The sequence below is a fragment of the Dromaius novaehollandiae genome, chromosome 2 (genome assembly GCF_036370855.1).
Source record: "Dromaius novaehollandiae isolate bDroNov1 chromosome 2, bDroNov1.hap1, whole genome shotgun sequence".
Taxonomy (NCBI): domain Eukaryota; kingdom Metazoa; phylum Chordata; class Aves; order Casuariiformes; family Dromaiidae; genus Dromaius; species Dromaius novaehollandiae.
In genome coordinates, this window is record NC_088099.1 from 103,197,193 (window position 1) to 103,213,376 (window position 16,184).

The following is a 16,184-nucleotide window of genomic DNA, read 5'->3' on the forward strand; positions in this document are numbered from 1 at the left end:
CAGCAGTAATGCAAAAATCTGACAAGAAGTTACCTGTATCTGCTTGAGTCTAAAAAATTTAAAATCCTGACCCTTCGTCTCAATGTGCATCAGATTTTTACAGCTGTAGATGAAGATGATAATAATCATTCATGAGCACACAGCAATTCTACTTAGAAATGACTGAATAGACACCAAATTACTGGATGGATCTAATTGATGTTTAGATGCAGCAAATACCAATACCATGCTTCTGGCTGTATCGCACTGTGATACATGTAAAGTCGCAGACACTGAAATAAAAAGAGCACAATCTACTGCTCGTTTAACTGGCAGCTGCTCTATACGATGGCAGTGCTGCCCAGCAAATTACTGAGCAGGCAGAGGCAGAATTCCCTGCACTGTGTGTTAATCACCTCCTTCCAGAGGGTGAGCACAGAGAGAGACCTTGCCAATAATACGACGTGGGAGTACAGGCTTTAGACCATGGTCTATTAAATCTCCCAGCCTACAGCCTGACACAATTTCTTCACCAAAGTTATGCTAAACCCGAATGAATAAGATCTGCAAGAGGAGGCAAGCAAAACTAAAATGAGAATACTAGGTCATGGCAGAAATGATTTTAGACACAGTTCTCAAAGTATAAAAGGCAGACTAAAACAGACTCTACTTAGCAGCGGGCACAAATAGAGTAACAGAGGCCATCTGACAAAACCACAAAAGCATGGAAACTGCCAAACATGTGATTGCATCAGATGTTAATGATGATCAAACCTTATACAACAAACAGATCTGGAGAAGTCAGTGCCTTCACCCAGCATATGCCTGCACTCTGTGTTGAAGTGTGATCTTCTGAGATAGCTTAAAATTCAGATGTAATTACAGACATGTTTAAAAATAAGTAAGTGTCATAGATCAGTTACCTGTGTGTTCTGCAGATTTGTTCAGAGTCCTCTAACATTTCTTCAGTTCTGGCAGCCATTCAGAGACAACACTCACAATCTTAAAATTTGATCAAGATTTGAGTAATAAGTCAATATGGCCTGGTATATGCAGAAAGCAAATCTATTTTACATAAAGAGTTTTCTCTCAGCAAAGATGCACAGCAGAAAACAGCTGAACAAAGGTCTGAGCTTTAAAAATACAGCTACTTATTTCAGAGTTGAAATGAAGTAGAAATAAACATTTTCTCTCCCATATGGTAACAATTCTGATGGAAAATTAGCTCAGTAGTATCAACAAATAACCCTCAAATATCCAGGACAATCATTTTATATGCTCACACTGAATTCAACAGAACTTTTCATGTCCATAAAACTACTTCTATGTCAGTGGATGACACCTGCCCTTCACTGCCGAAAGAAAGCGCTTTCTAACCTTGGCACAACTGACGAGCATCAGCCAACCTTCAGTCAACTTACAGTGAAGAAAAGGTTCTTAAATTTTAGCAAAATATGACCACAATGAGATTGACATAATTATTCTTTCGGGGTGAGACGCCCTCATTGACCTCAATGGAACACCAAAGAGTCTTGTCCTGGCCATAGGTTTTACCTCAGATAACTGAAATGCATTAGTCACTGTAGAAAAAAATCTAACAAACAAACAAAAACCTACAACTTTTTTTTATTTTTTTTAAATCAAAAAGCTAAGCTCTACATGAAATTATTCAAGGGCTGAGACTGATTTGTCTATACTGGTGACAATCAGTATAGCTGCATAGACTAAGAAGCAGATATAGTCAGTGCTGAAGCATGGCCACCAATCTGCAGAAGGGCCAAAAGCAACATGATCACTTTAAATGGAAGGTAAATGACCACCACCAGCAGTTTATCAATCTGCTTTGGAGTCTCGGTACAAGGCTGTTTTCAGATTAGTGCGGCTGTTTGATGGCATGTGGCAATGCTAGTTTATGGATGGCAGAGGTCACTGAATTCTCAAGGGTAAAACACAGGGCAATTTACTGCTTAGGTAACTCACAACAGTTCTCCATTGCAGCACCTTTAACCAGAACATCAAAACAGGTAAGTCTCAGTGCACTGTAAATTTGCTGCCAGTTTACTCGGAAGATCCCAAACTGGGTGTTAAAACAAAATCTTTAGCCTTTCAGGAATCAGATATAACCTGAAAGCCAACTGGAACCATGAACAATCTCCAGCACCTAGAACATTGAAACAGCACGCTGTTCAGTCAAAGAAAACCCCAGCCAGTTCTCATGGGGAGATGCTGCTTCTTTTGTTACAACTGATTTTCTTCTCTTTTATTAAAGGATGCTAATATAAAACCGAGTGGCACACAAAAATTAGCACAGCCAGTTGATGAAAACAAAAAACAGGGCCCTGTGCATGACACAGCACCAGTCAGTCAGTACACACACTAATTACTCAAATGCTGTTCCTCTTAGTATTTCCACATGCCATGATACCACTTGATATTTAGGAAGTCATCTCATCCACTCATGCCATATTTAGGAACTAGCAGCCTATCCATTTTCACAGTGAATGCTGCTGTCTGCATTGTGGGACAGTGTAAGGTTAAGGGGATGTTCATTTGACATTGCAGGATAGCAGAGACTAGCAGGCGAACTACTTTGGCAGTGGTGTTGTTTCCTAGTCTTTGAGCTAGTTTACATATCTTTGTGCTAAATATCTCTTAAAAGCCAAATGAAATGTGAAGGTAGCCCTTTGACAGAGTCGGTCAAGAACTGAACCAGGGGCCCTCTTCAGTGTGGTTTTCTGCACTCCCTCTAGGGAACAGACCAGGCACTGAGGTACTGGCAGCATCATCTGCCTCTGGTCAGCAGTAAAATTAGATGGTCATGGGCTCTCTGTTGGTATGCACAGGCGACCATGTGGTTTCAAACTACTCACTGGTCAATGTCCCTTATTAAGAGTTTTCAAGATCCTACTACTACCTATAGCAAATTTCTCCAATAAAATTAAGGATGGGTAATTAAGGAAAAGTCATAGTTTCCGAAGCACAGCAACATAAAAATGCTACTCTACTGCCTTTTGATCCAAATCTATTTTGGTAGCAGTAGTGAGTCTTTGCCAAAAAAAATAGTTTTTTAGGTTAGATTAATCCCAGAATATATTTGACAAAGGCTTATCTAATCTAAACATACCCAAGTACTCATACTATGCTCAAAGCCAACCTATCTGATTTCATAGGCCTTAAAATCCTTTATATAATTGAATCTAGTTTGCTCCTGAAGAAACTGCATTTTTTTTCTCTTACTGGTTTGTGTTTTTGTCTGAAAGTTGCTGCTATGCAAACATCTCCTCCAAAAGATGATTCCATGGTTTTAGGTCAGCTTTGGAGAAAGCTTTGCCTTTCCGCTTTATGACATGAGCCCATGAGATTAATATTTCTAGGTTTCAAAGAATAATGTTATTCCACCAAGACCTGACTGTTGGAGGGAGTCCCCGCTCACCAGAGTTCGGTCAGATCACAGCCAGACATATCAAACACAGCTGATGTTAGTGGCTTGAGGCTGATTCACATACACCCAAGCTCCCTTGCAAAGCCATACATGTCAGCCTGTGGCTGCAATGACAAAGGCTCATTGTCCGATTTTCTCCTCCTTGCTTTCCCCAAACTTTTATGCTCCCCCCACTCAAGACTGGCTGATCAGAATTAGAGAAGAACTGCAGGATTTGGGGAGTAGAAAGTGGAAATTTACCTCATAAATAGTAAGGGGAATCTTGCAATGTAATCCATCCCGGAGAAGATCTGTTTTCCCAAGAGTACTTTCATATAGCAGGAAGGTTTCTGTACTCTTTCCAAATGCAATGTCATCAGTTAACATCCACATAATTTGTTGCCCTGTATGGTAGCATGGATCAGATCCTGTCTTGGAACAATTAGTACTGAGTGCTGTTTCAGGGGAGTGCTTCTCCTCTCCAGCGGTCCACACTCAGAATCCCAAAAAGGCAGATGATAAGGAGGACAAAGAAACATCAAGTAGACTAGGCTGTATTCAGGAACTTTCGTAGATCCTTGTTTAAAAATAATCAAGCAGGTTCTTCCGTTGCCTAACTGGCATCCATTCTGTTTGCCTTGTAGCAAGTCTAGCGTACTGTTTTCATAATGAAGTTATTTGGGTAACACAACAGCAATTTAGATTAGGATTTGTTTATACAGCTAAATATGTTGAGTAATGAAATTAAAATGAGCTCACTGCTTCTGTCACATCTGCAATAGTAGCTGGCTGCTTATGGTTGAGCACAAGCTTGGTGCACAGATGTTTCTTGGTAAGGTATAAATCAGTGTTATATGCTGTTTATTGCATTGCTTTTACTGCCTTCTTCCCTGAAGGAGTGAATGTTCCTTGCACAGCAACCAGATGTGACCTGCAAGACTGTATGAAATACCATTACAAGCAAAAACAGGTCCCATATTCCATATCAGGATCTGCTATGGCTCATCAATAATTTATCAGACCATTTGAACATTTCTATGGGACCTAGCATCATACCACTGGCAGAATTTACTTACTATAATGTGCAATGGAAAAACCAAGCATCCTGTAAAGTGACAGATGCCTGAATTAGTAGGAGATTCCATTTTAGTTTGGATTCCTTCCTTAAAGGTCAAGTTTCTGAGCAGACACTCCTGCTAGAAAGTAAGACGCTGTGAGAGATCAAGGCTGCTGCATTTCAGGGCATTGTAAGCAAGAGTTTCTCTCTTCTGCCATCCGACGCCTGTGACATCAATCCTTTCATGGTGACAGGGGAACAGACTTACCTTGCACTGGTGCTTTTATCAGGAAAATTGAAACAAGGAAGCTCCTCACCTGGGGAATGCACACAGCTCAGAGTACCATGGTAAGAGGTGCTGTTCAGCTCTGTGAGAGTAGGGGATCCAATGGGAAAGACACGTCCAACAGCCCAGCATTTGAAGACAACTGAGACTGGCCCCAGAGCCACACTGGCTCCTTCTCTGTAGCAGAGGAAAGCAAAACCCAGAGGCTCTGACGGAAAGAGAGCCAAACTTTGCAAGGTGTATTTCCTGGAAGGTTTCTTGAAGCAAAATGTGCCATTTGTTATGAAAAAAAGAGGAAGGGAGGAAGGGAAGGATTAAATAGCTTTTCTTCCCTGAGCTAAGCTGTGTCTCTGTTTTCCTTCACTCATTACATGGACAGAAGATCCTATCAACATAGAAATAATGCCAAGTATTTACAGTTTAATGGAACCCAGGGACCAATTAACAACACAGAAAACCACCAGGCAGTGAACTTCTTATAGTAACAGGAGGGAAATCTTACATCACTGCTTTTCCCCCCTTCCTTAAAATAAAGCACCAGCACTTTGTCAATGATTTCTCAATAGTAATGTTTATTATCTGGAAGTTCTACCATTGCCCATTTATCAATCGGTTTCCATGTGCTAGGCTCAGTCACACAACCCCTCTCTTTCCTTGTCATCTCACCCCCCCAAAAAATGACAAAAGAAAAAAAGAAAAAAGAAAGAAATAGAAAGCAAAAGTCATAAGGGCTTCAGATCAGGGATGCTAGAATCTGCCCTCAACCCCAAGTTCTCGAACTGCTGATTCTTCAATAGCTTGATGGATGGCATGCACCTCGTCCTGAGTTAAAGTCCTTTCCAGGTGACGGTAAGTGATACGGTAGCAATGGCTGACCTTCTTTGTCCTACAAAATATAAACCAAAAGAGGGCTTATAAATACACTTGCCTACACATGCAAATACATGAGGCCAAATACCTCATACCTTTTTATTTGCTGTCTAATTTTGTTCCTGTTGGTTGAAAATCATCTAAATGCTAAAATATATTGTCTGGAGAGGTGTGACTGAATTTTAATGTTGGCAGAGAGCTTCCCTGAAGTTCACCTTACACCCCAGCTTGTTTCTGCTGTAGATCATTCTCTATTTCCACCCTCTGCCAGATCCTCACCTTGAAACAAAAACCTTTGAGAGAAAGTACTGGGCCTATCGGATTAAAATGCTTCTCACGACAGGACACAGGCCAGTTCTGTGTCACTGACTCTCTAGTAGGAAGTCTAGGTAGAAAAAAATATGAGTGAAAGGATTACCTGCATCACAGGCAAGGCTGACAAAGAGCAAGGCTGTGTAGGTACCACCAGCGAGCTCGGTATGAGTTAACTTCGCACGAGCACAGCTGGGTGTTAGCATCTTACCAGAGTAAACAAGCTCAGGAGGAGGGCTATGCTACCATGGCTATGCTGAACTGCTGCTGACACGACAACTTTCTCGTTTTGGCGCTAATGTGGCTATCTCTAGGGAGCACTGTGCACATGTACCCCTTTGGGACCAGTGGGGGCCAGCAGTGAAAGACATAAGGAAAACACGTAATAATTTCTGAGCACTAGAAAGTAATATTGTTAGCTAACCGGAGGTGTCTCACAAGCCTTGCCATCCAGTCTCCAGCCTGGAGAAGGAGGTACTCAACTTCTGCTGAAAACACAGCTGTTAAACAGATCAAAACATTTATTTTTCAGTTCTGGTGACTATCTTCCTGTCATTGGAAAGGAGAAACAAGGTCAAAATGCATCTGAGGTCTGTTTGTGGGAAAAGAACACAAAATGATGATGACATGCATATCTGAAGCAGAAAATGAAATGGCAGCTCCTTCACAGCTCTTCTGGCACTGATGTGTCCCGCTGCTGAGGTGCAGCACACTGAAACACGTAACAGATTTGTGGATGTACTCTGGTGTGATGATAAGAAATCTGCTTCTCCACCAGTGTGCTGTGAGGTGGGGCAGTGGCCTGAAATCACTGCAGAGCTGTTGAGGAGAACATTCTTGTCAAAACAACCAGAAATGCAGCTGCCACCATTATGTACCATAAAGGTGGCCCAGCAGCACAGGGGAAGCTCAGCAAACTTGGGAAGAAACAAGGCGAGACAGGACAGCAGGCACAACTGTTGAAATTTCTTGCCTCTTGCTGTGATCAGGAAAAGGCAAAAGACGAATGGGAGGGGGAATAGTGAAGAGGGGTCTGATGAGTGAAACACTAAGACCAACAGTGACGGAAAAGAAAAAAGTAATTAAGAGTTGTTGAGTTAGCCAAAGAAGACAGGTTAATGTAAAACAAGGAGCAAAACAATAAGCTGACTAAGACAGCATAAAATCCTCATGAAAGAGAAAGAAGGGCATTTGACAGACTTGATGTCTTGCTCTCCATCAAAAAGATGCTGGAGTACATAGCTTCTGTAAGAAAGAGGAATTTCTACCACTGCCGTACTTGTATTACTGAATTTAAATACTTGGCAGTTGTAGTACCCTTTTTATTTTTAGTTTCAAATGGAACCCACACAGCTTCTACTTTCAAAGGTAACTACTCACTTCAGTGAGAGGAGAATCTGAGGGAAAAAATAAAGGGAAAATGGAGATCAAGTACTAGATAGAAGGATCTCCCAGACTCACAGAACTTTGCATTTAATGATTCACAAAGGTATTCAGCAAGCTTCAGGTCATCCCTCTCCTGAAAATTGTTTTGTGTTAGAAATCAGGTTTATTATAACTATTTGATTAAAACTGAGGCTGTATGTATATTTAAGATGTGCTCATACACACGGATAACTCTCAAGACACTCATCTCAACAGCAAATCCTTCTAGAAACATGGCACTGATAGTTTTTTATCTCCATCACGCTATCTCCTATCAACTTTGTCCTACCCAGCCTGGATGGGGAGCTTGCCTTGCTCCCACTGGCAGTTTACAACAGAAAGGTTTTTCCAAATTAAACTCTACTTCCTTTTCTGTGTGCTTTGAAGACGAAGTTACATCTGACTAGCATAAGAAAGGGCAAACTGCATTTCAAAATATGTTAGCTGACTGCAGTTAACTGCTAGAAACTAGGTAAGTGCTTTCACTGGGAGGAGGATAAATGCTGTAGAAAAGTGTACGTTCAAGAAAAGAGGGGGAGGTGTAACTGTGGAGAAGGTGTTGCTCTGCTGGCCAGCCCTGCTCCACCTCTGCAAAGCAGCTGAGAGGGCAGATCTGAGAGTAACAAGGGTTTGGCCTGATGCAACACTGTGAGAGTGAAAGCTGAATAAAAGAGAGGGATAATTATCTGGGGCTCAACAGAAACGATTTCCAAAAACAGGCGGACAAATACCATTACAGCTGGTAGTACTGCAGCTTTTATGGTGTTACAGCAACCCTCTTGAACAAAAAACATTTGCAAACTTCTTTGGCTGAAAATCTCTTTAGAAGTAGTGCAAGCACAGTCCTGGTCCTGAAGTCGTGAATATACTGGGAACATATCCACAGTGGAAATCCCATTACCACCATTTTATGTGACGTAAACACAAGTTTGCTTAATGTATTTAAGCTGTGGCAGGTGTAGCTACAGTACGTTTTTTCTCAGTGGTGACGGTTAATTCAAGGTAATGATTTTTCTAGACCCACATGTTTATATACCCCCTTCCCTCCATCCTAGTGGGAAGTTCATTCATAAAACAGACTAATTAAACAGGTCAGAAGATGACTCAGTAGTTTCTTGCGGGCGCTGTGGAAAAACAGTATCGTTAGGAGGCATTTCAATTAGGAAAGGCTAGAGGTCTTACAGAGCAGCACTGGACTTCTCCGTAAGCTGCTTCTGTTAGCTACAGCTGCAGTTAAGCATTGGTGTGGGAGAAATAAAACAGGGACAGCATTAAATGCATTTACTGTAATTTTAATTACAGCCAAGCAATGATGTAACTATTAATATACATTGCTGGCAACATATCACTCATATGGCTGGTATACTACACTTTTCTCCCATCACTTTAGCTAGGATTATTTGCAAGTTTGTTACTAATTACAGAGAAGGAGTATAACAGTTTAATGATATTTCAATAAAAGACACATGCTAAGCTTCAGAAAACTTAAGCATTGTTTCCAGAGTAGTGTCAACTAATTTTTCAAGGCAGATGATAGGCAAAACTACTTCTTGGCTCTTTTCCCCCTAAACACCTAGGTTTCCCCCCTCCCCCCAATAAAATACTAAGGCCCGTAATTCATCTTTGCCATCAGCTGCAACTGGAAACCATTATTATCAGCAAATAATAAATATTTGCTGATTTCCTGTCTTGCTCCCCTTTCATTCTGTGAGGACACACAGAGGGTTTGTCTACCTTAAAGATGGCTCTGCTAACGCATAAGTAACTCTCCCCTGCACGTCACGCAGCAGCCTGGCGATACAGAAACAGTAGCTCTCTGTCTTGAACAGCTGCAGATTTGAAGCTGAAACCTAGGACAGCAGTTTCATCAGGTAAACCAAAGGGGAAGCTTAACACTGAGTGCAGGGGACTTTGTTTACCTCCTTCTCTTTCCATTAGGCTTTAGCTGACCTTAGTGTCACAGTCTCCTCTACACCAGCCTGCAGTTTTCAGGTAGCGAAACACAGCAAATACAGTGAGGCATTGCTCAAATAAAAGTAGCAGGAAGATAGTGATGCATTCTGACGCCATGGGAGGAAACAAGGATGCAGTCAACAAACAAATATTGAAGTGCAGCAATGCCTGATATTCTTTCACGTGTTTTTTGGAGGAAACAGCTTTGCATCATGGTTTTCAGGAATTGGCACACAGCCTCCTCCATGTGCTCAAGATCTGCTCACTGCCAGGTCAGATTCACTGCATGCGGCCAACCTGAAGGTCGGTGTATATGTTTCAATATTTCACCCTAATTTCTGAGCACAGCAAGAAGCCAAGGGGCCTGAATCTTCCACCAGTCTAACAAAATGAACATGAAAGCAATCTGACACTGGAATCAGGGCTAGAATGAAAGGATATGTTAGGTAATAAAAATTAATACCTATATGCCGGATTTCCCTGCACAGAAATCCGCTGAAGGATGTTTTAAATACAAATTGGTTAGAAAGCTGATCCCAGATGCTACCAACAGCAAAACATCTAAAAATATAGCCACGGGGGAACCTGCCTCAGTGGTTAGATAAAGTAAGACATGGGTCATTTCGTACTCAAAATGTTGCCTAGAGAATAAATGCCTAGTATTGGCATTTGTCCTTTTTATATGTAGTGGTTGAGAATAAGAATGAAAAGTTCTCCACCCAAACCTTGAAGAGGGAGATAAAAAAGCAGTGGCGAGTTTGGAGGAAAAAACCCCCCAAACCTTTTTAACTGTGTTTCCATCTGTCTTAAAGCCTAGAGACTTCTGTACGGAGGTTACTACTGCTCTTATCTGCCTGAAGATTATACAGACTTAGATGTTTTTCTAGAAAGTTGTATTTACTTCGAGGAATAGAAGAGTAAAGATGACAATCATCTCCTACAGCATCAAGGAGCAAAAAAGAATACTGTCTCTTCTAGACTCTGAGCAATTTACTAAGCAGTGCTACTCACCATCATTTCTATCTTTTGCCCCTTCCTAAGCAATACTATTTATAATGAAAGATCTACACACACATAGTAACACAAATATTCAAGACGCTTTTCTCTGTGTCAATGAGGTTCTGCTGGGGTCCTCCAATTCCTGCCTCAGCAGTTTGTATCCTATATCCCAAAGAAAGATTCATCATATAATTACCGTACATAAACCTTCACACAGTATATAATGACTATTATATATTACAGAGAGACCAGGTCATGCTCTAAATATGCATGGAACGCAATAGACCTTAGGGAAGAGAAATGCTTTTCTTTATTTTTTTTTCAGGGGAGGTTGGTGCACAAGAAATGAAGAGCCTCATGTTTCTGGCAAAATAATTGCCAAAGCTGTGTTGAGAGCACAGATATGGATTTACATTGTGGCTCAAACAGTTCCAGGAGGATTCATGTTGTAAGCTGGGATGGACAGAAATAATAAACTGCAAGAATACGAAGCATGTAGATGGGTATTCTCATCTTATCTTTCTTTTCTTTCACATGGGGAGTCTGACTTCTTTTGGAACAGGAAAAACAGCTTGAGTTAGGGCAGGTAAAACTCTCCTACACCGAGCTCTCCCAGTCAGGAACATGATGTTCAAACCCTAGCGACACCAGAGAGAAACCCTACTGACTTCCCACAAAAACAAGCAAGACATCCAAAGCTGAACGTGTAACTGTATCTGCTTGTATCTCCACATGGTAGTTTGCAACAAGGCTAATGAGAGCATTTAGATACCCAGTTCAGACACATCCACTTATGTTTTTGCATGAAATCTAAGGGAAGGAAGACCTCCACACTGCTTGGTAGATCTTGGTGCCAGTGCCTGAAGGAAAATAACCCTTTCATTCAGCTAAGCACTCTCTTTGAAGAATCTATCCAGGCAAAGCTTCTCTCTCCATTCACTTTATTCTTGGTTCTTCACATTCCTGTCTTAAAAAGACGGCAAAGACCTCAGCATCTAACACTACAGCAAAGAGATAATTGCCTTTTCCTTTTTGTTTCATGCTTTCAAACCACATCCACCACTATTACAGTAGGCACAACTACTAAATGTCATACTATAAATTTTAAATTGACAAATAGTGCTCTTTACTAGGAACCACATCACGGAAAATGGCAAAAGGTTTGTGCTATATACTATACTGTCAATGGCAAATAATTCAATTACCATGGTGATATGCATGTAGAATATAGCAGTAATTCTCTGAACAAAGGCCTTACCCAAAGATGTGTTCTCAACAGTCCTTTGAAATGCTAATACCCCATTTCTCTGGAAGAGTGCATTGCATCCAAGAGCATGTTTTAAAAAATGGACATGTTTTTGTTTCAGGTGATTTTGATGCTAGTGAAAGGCACTAGATCAGCTCCAGAAGACAGAATGTTTCAGACTCACAGAAAGCAGGGAAAGGTTGTTTCTGTTACATTGCTTTTCCAGCCATCACCTGGCAGAAGGATGGTTCAGTTTCAAAGGCAGTTGAGGTCAGCATAACCATGTTAAGGCTGCCAGCATTATTTGACCATTGTGGGTTTTTTTCAGTTTTGGTTTTAAAAGAGATGCATGTTCAATGACACAGATTTAGACTGAAAAGATTGTAATTTATATTTCACAGACTTGAGACAGTAATGGACTTCTTGCTCCTTTCTAATAGGCCTTGGCGAAATCTGTATCTGATTACCAAACCCTGAACTTGCTTGGCCTTTTCATTCTATCTTTCTTTAATATTAATTCTTTTTCAAGCTTATCTCTTAATTTATTCTGTTATTAGCCAGGTTACTGAGAGAGATAAAGAGAATGGTATGGGATGCAGTAGCACCTTCATAGTTAGGATAATGAAAGCTAGATGAATAATGTAAGTGCTCTGAAACTTTTTAGCTTCTCAGTCACTGTGACACCTCTAAATAGTCATAAATAAGCCATTGTTTAGTATCTGATAATTCTGAATTGGTTAGAAAGTTCTGACCATGACCCTCCTTTTTAACCCAAATCTATCACCTAATTGTTTACATGCTGGAAGAGATACGAGCAGATCTGTAATATACTGAAAAATTCTTTCATGAGTAAGTATCACCCAGAGGAGAAAGTCTCTTGGCTGCTAAATGTACTCACGAAAGTTTAGTTCACAGAATCACAGAATGGTTGAGGTTGGAAGGGACCTCCAGAGATCATCTAGTCCAACCCCACTGCTCAAGCAAGGTCACCTGAAGCATGCTGCACAGGATTGCATCCAGGTGGGTTTTGAATATCTCTGGAGAAGGAGACTCCACAAACTCTCTGGGCAACCTGTTCCAGTGCTCTGTGACCCTCGCAGTAAAGAACGTTTTCCTCATATTCAGATGGAACTTCCTGTGTTTCAGTTTGTGCCCTTTGCCTCTTGTCCTGTCACTGGGCACCACTGAAAAGAGTCTGGCCCCATCCTCTTGACACCCTCCCTTAAGACATTTGTATACGTTGATAAGATCCCCTCTCAGTCTTCCCTTCTCGAGGCTAAACGGGCCCAGCTCTCTCAGCCTTTCCTCATAGGAGAGATGCTCCAGTCCCCTAATCATCTTCGCAGCCCTACTCTGGACTCTCTCCAGGAGTGCCATGTCTCTCTTGTACTGGGGAGCCCAAAAGTGGACACAGTACTTCAGATATGCCCTCACCAGGGCTGAGTAGAGGGGGAGGATCACCTCCCTTGACCTGCTGGCAACACTCTTCCTAATGTACCCCAAGATATCGTTGGCCTTCTTGGCCACAAGGGCACATTGCTGGTTCATGGTTAACTTCTTGTCCACCAGGACTCCCAGGTCCTTCTCTGCAGAGCTTTTTTCCAGCAGGTCAACCCCCAATCTGTACTGGTGCATGCGGCTGTTCCTCCCTAGGTGCAGGACCCTGCACTTGCCTTTGTTGAACTTCATGAGGTTCTTCTTCGTCCAACTCTCCAGCCTGTCCAGGTCTGTCTGAATGGCAGCACAGCCCTCTGGTGTATCAGCTACTCCTCCCAGTTTTGCATCATCAAATTAAATTAAACAATTCAATTTATTCTCTGTGCTTTGGCCCAGCATTTTGGCCCCTAACTACCCTTTCTTATTTCAACACATCACCTTGGTTTGTTGATAAATGCCAGCAAAAGAAAAAATAATATGAGCGGTGTTGGGTTCTTTTCCACTAGCCACCAAGAAGCAGCAACACAGATCAAGTTACGCTAAAAAAGGAAAGAATATTTCCCTTGTGCACTGTTACAGTCATCTCAGGAACCAGTGAACAACACAGTCAACCTATCTCAGACCCAAGCACTTTCCATTAAAGAGCTCTTAAAACTCACAGCATCAAAAGTAATGGAATCCATTGGATTCAAATAATGATGAAATACCATTAGTGTGAAGACCAAGGAGAAAAATATCATTCTCCATTGTACCAAAAGAAAATCTCAAGTCCACATAGGACTGTGACACAGACTTCTGGTATCATGGAAAGTCAAAATAAAATTGCAAAGACTTGAGGCTTGGCTCTTTTTGTTTGCTTGTTTTTGTTTTTTATACAAAGACTCATTGATTCCGTGAAGAAGGCAACCATCAGACATTCTAAAGCAGGAATGGAACAAGTTCTCAAGAGGACAGGTTCCAGCATCAGTGCTGACTGCTCCATCTTCTCCAGTCTCCCTCCCTTTCAGAAAAACATTGGGCAAGCACAGATGACAAATTCCAATCATATCTGACCTATGCCAATTCTGACTGCAAGGCAGGCAAGGGAGGGTTGGATACCAGCAGAGAGACACACTCAAGGTTCATATGGGGTTAAACAGGATAGATTTAGTAAAGCACTTAAACTACAGACGGCCCGGGGAGTCCCAAGAACCGTGAGGATGGGTTGCCAATGGGAGGCTGCAGGAGGCATGGGTTGGATGCACGGATTGGATGCCCAGGTGGGACTCATGGGTTGGACGCACAGGCGGGACTCAACTCTTTGTTTGTAAGGTCCCCTTAAATGCACTAGAACTGTTTCGTTATCTCAGCTGTGCTAACCTTGAGAAACTACTGTCCGGGAAGCAGCTAGACATTGTTGACAAAACAGAATACACGCGCCTGGCCCTGATGGGAATTTGGTCCGGGTGTAGTTTCACATGCTGGGCCTGCTACCACGTATGCTGCCAGTCACTGATTCCTCGCCAGGTCTTCCACAGGTGTTCTCACTACACCAATATTTAGGAATCCAATCCACACGGATTCAAACATGGATATGGCTGAGAGATGTCTCTCCTGTAAGATGACCTTTGCTCTCTCAAATCGCACTGGCCCTCTTCAATTCCTAAGGGCTCACCACTCAACTGGTGAGTCTGTTCAAAATCCTAGTCTAAATCTAGGAAGAATCAAGAGTAGGCTAGAGGCTGAGTATCTTTGAGACTTACCCTACTGTCAGCATAGTGACCCTGGAGCACTCCTCATGCCAGACAGTTGCAACATTATGCACTTTTAATAGCAAGAGCTTCTCAATCTACTGAGGCTGACGCTTTCAGGAATAAAAGAGAGTCTTGCAGTGAGGCATACACACAAACATCAGAATATGTGCAAGCCTGAGAGGCTCAGAATATGATACAAGAACCTATTTTTCCTTCAGGGTTCTCACTATGGTAGATATTAGGACTGCGCAGGTGGAATAAAGACAGGAAAAAGCAAACTTTCCAACATAAATACACATGTACAAAATCCAATGAAATAACTACCAACCATTGCAGTGGCAAACAGGAAAAGGTTGTTTGGTAAAGTATTTGGGAAACCTAATTATGTGCCAAACACAGAAAAATAACTGGATGCCAAAAGTGAGAGAGAAAAAGTGATGGTCTCAGCATCACACAAGACAGAATATCTCTTTCTGTGTACAGCTCAGGGTTTTATTTAGCTTCATTTCCCCCAGGTTTGACTGAAAACTTTCAATTTAAAATGCTGTTCAATGTCTAATCACATTTTCACCAAAAAAAAAAAAAATGCACACAGATTACTAGAGGCAATATTTTTTGTTACTTTTTGTTTAAAATTTGACCACTGTAGGCTCAAATATTTCCCAAGTCAGCAAACAAAAAACCCTCAAATAATTGGGTTTCAGTATTGTGCCTCATGGGAATGTATGTCCAATCTCCTTGATTTTTTCTTTCCTTGTGTAGTTCAGAACCCATGGCAAGACTACAATTCCCATGAGATGCCAAGGATAAAAACTTCCACAGTGCATCACTTCCCCTCTCTAGAAAAGAAACTTTCTCCTCTCTAGCAAAGAAACTTGGCTGACATGGCTCGTGAGGAATCATAGCGTACTGAGAACAGAAGCATGCAGTACCTGAAAGTCCTGGCAGCAGAAGTATTTTGATTACTAGCCAGCAAATAAGATCAAATTTTCATAAGAAGCTTTACATTTTCAATGAGAAAAAATACAACCAATCATCACATTTTTTTGTCAACTCTTGATCTTTCACCTTTTCTACGTTGCTCTGGACCTCCTAAATCCCAGCTAATTTAAAGGGACTATGAGGGAGCTGTGGCAACATTAGGTGTCATGGATTTCTGGCAGAACTTCATGTCTTAGACAAGATACCCTGTTCACAACCCTTAGTGCCCTTCCAGTGCAACTGGCTAGTGCTGGAGTAGATCAGGAACACAACCTCTTTGCAAGGAGTAATTCTGAAAGATGCATTGGTTTTGCAGAGTTGTCATGCTCTGTGTACAAAGACACTATATTTACCTCCTCCTGAGCTGCAGCAGGCAATTAACAGGAAGGAAGAGGGTTTGGTCCTGTTTCTGTCAAACAGCTATATTAATGATCCCAACACTGGTCATTAGTTACAACAGTGTCCCTCAAAAGTTTCCAACCACT

General features: G+C 41.6%; 1 protein-coding gene across 5 annotated transcripts in view; it reads right to left on the reverse strand.

Annotated features, from left to right (window-relative positions):
- Positions 1-5,295: 5,295 nt before the first annotated feature.
- Positions 5,296-16,184, reverse strand: part of FARS2 (phenylalanyl-tRNA synthetase 2, mitochondrial) — a 260,985-nt gene continuing 250,096 nt past the window's right edge. For 3 of the 5 annotated variants that reach the window (XM_026114905.2, XM_026114904.2, XM_026114900.2), the window contains one exon: positions 5,296-5,629. In XM_026114905.2, the coding sequence (XP_025970690.2) occupies positions 5,534-5,629 (96 nt within the window). In that variant the 3' untranslated portion in view covers positions 5,296-5,533. The remainder of the gene's footprint in view (positions 5,630-16,184) is intronic. The other 2 variants (XR_003261437.2, XM_026114902.2) reach the window with 1 other exon arrangement.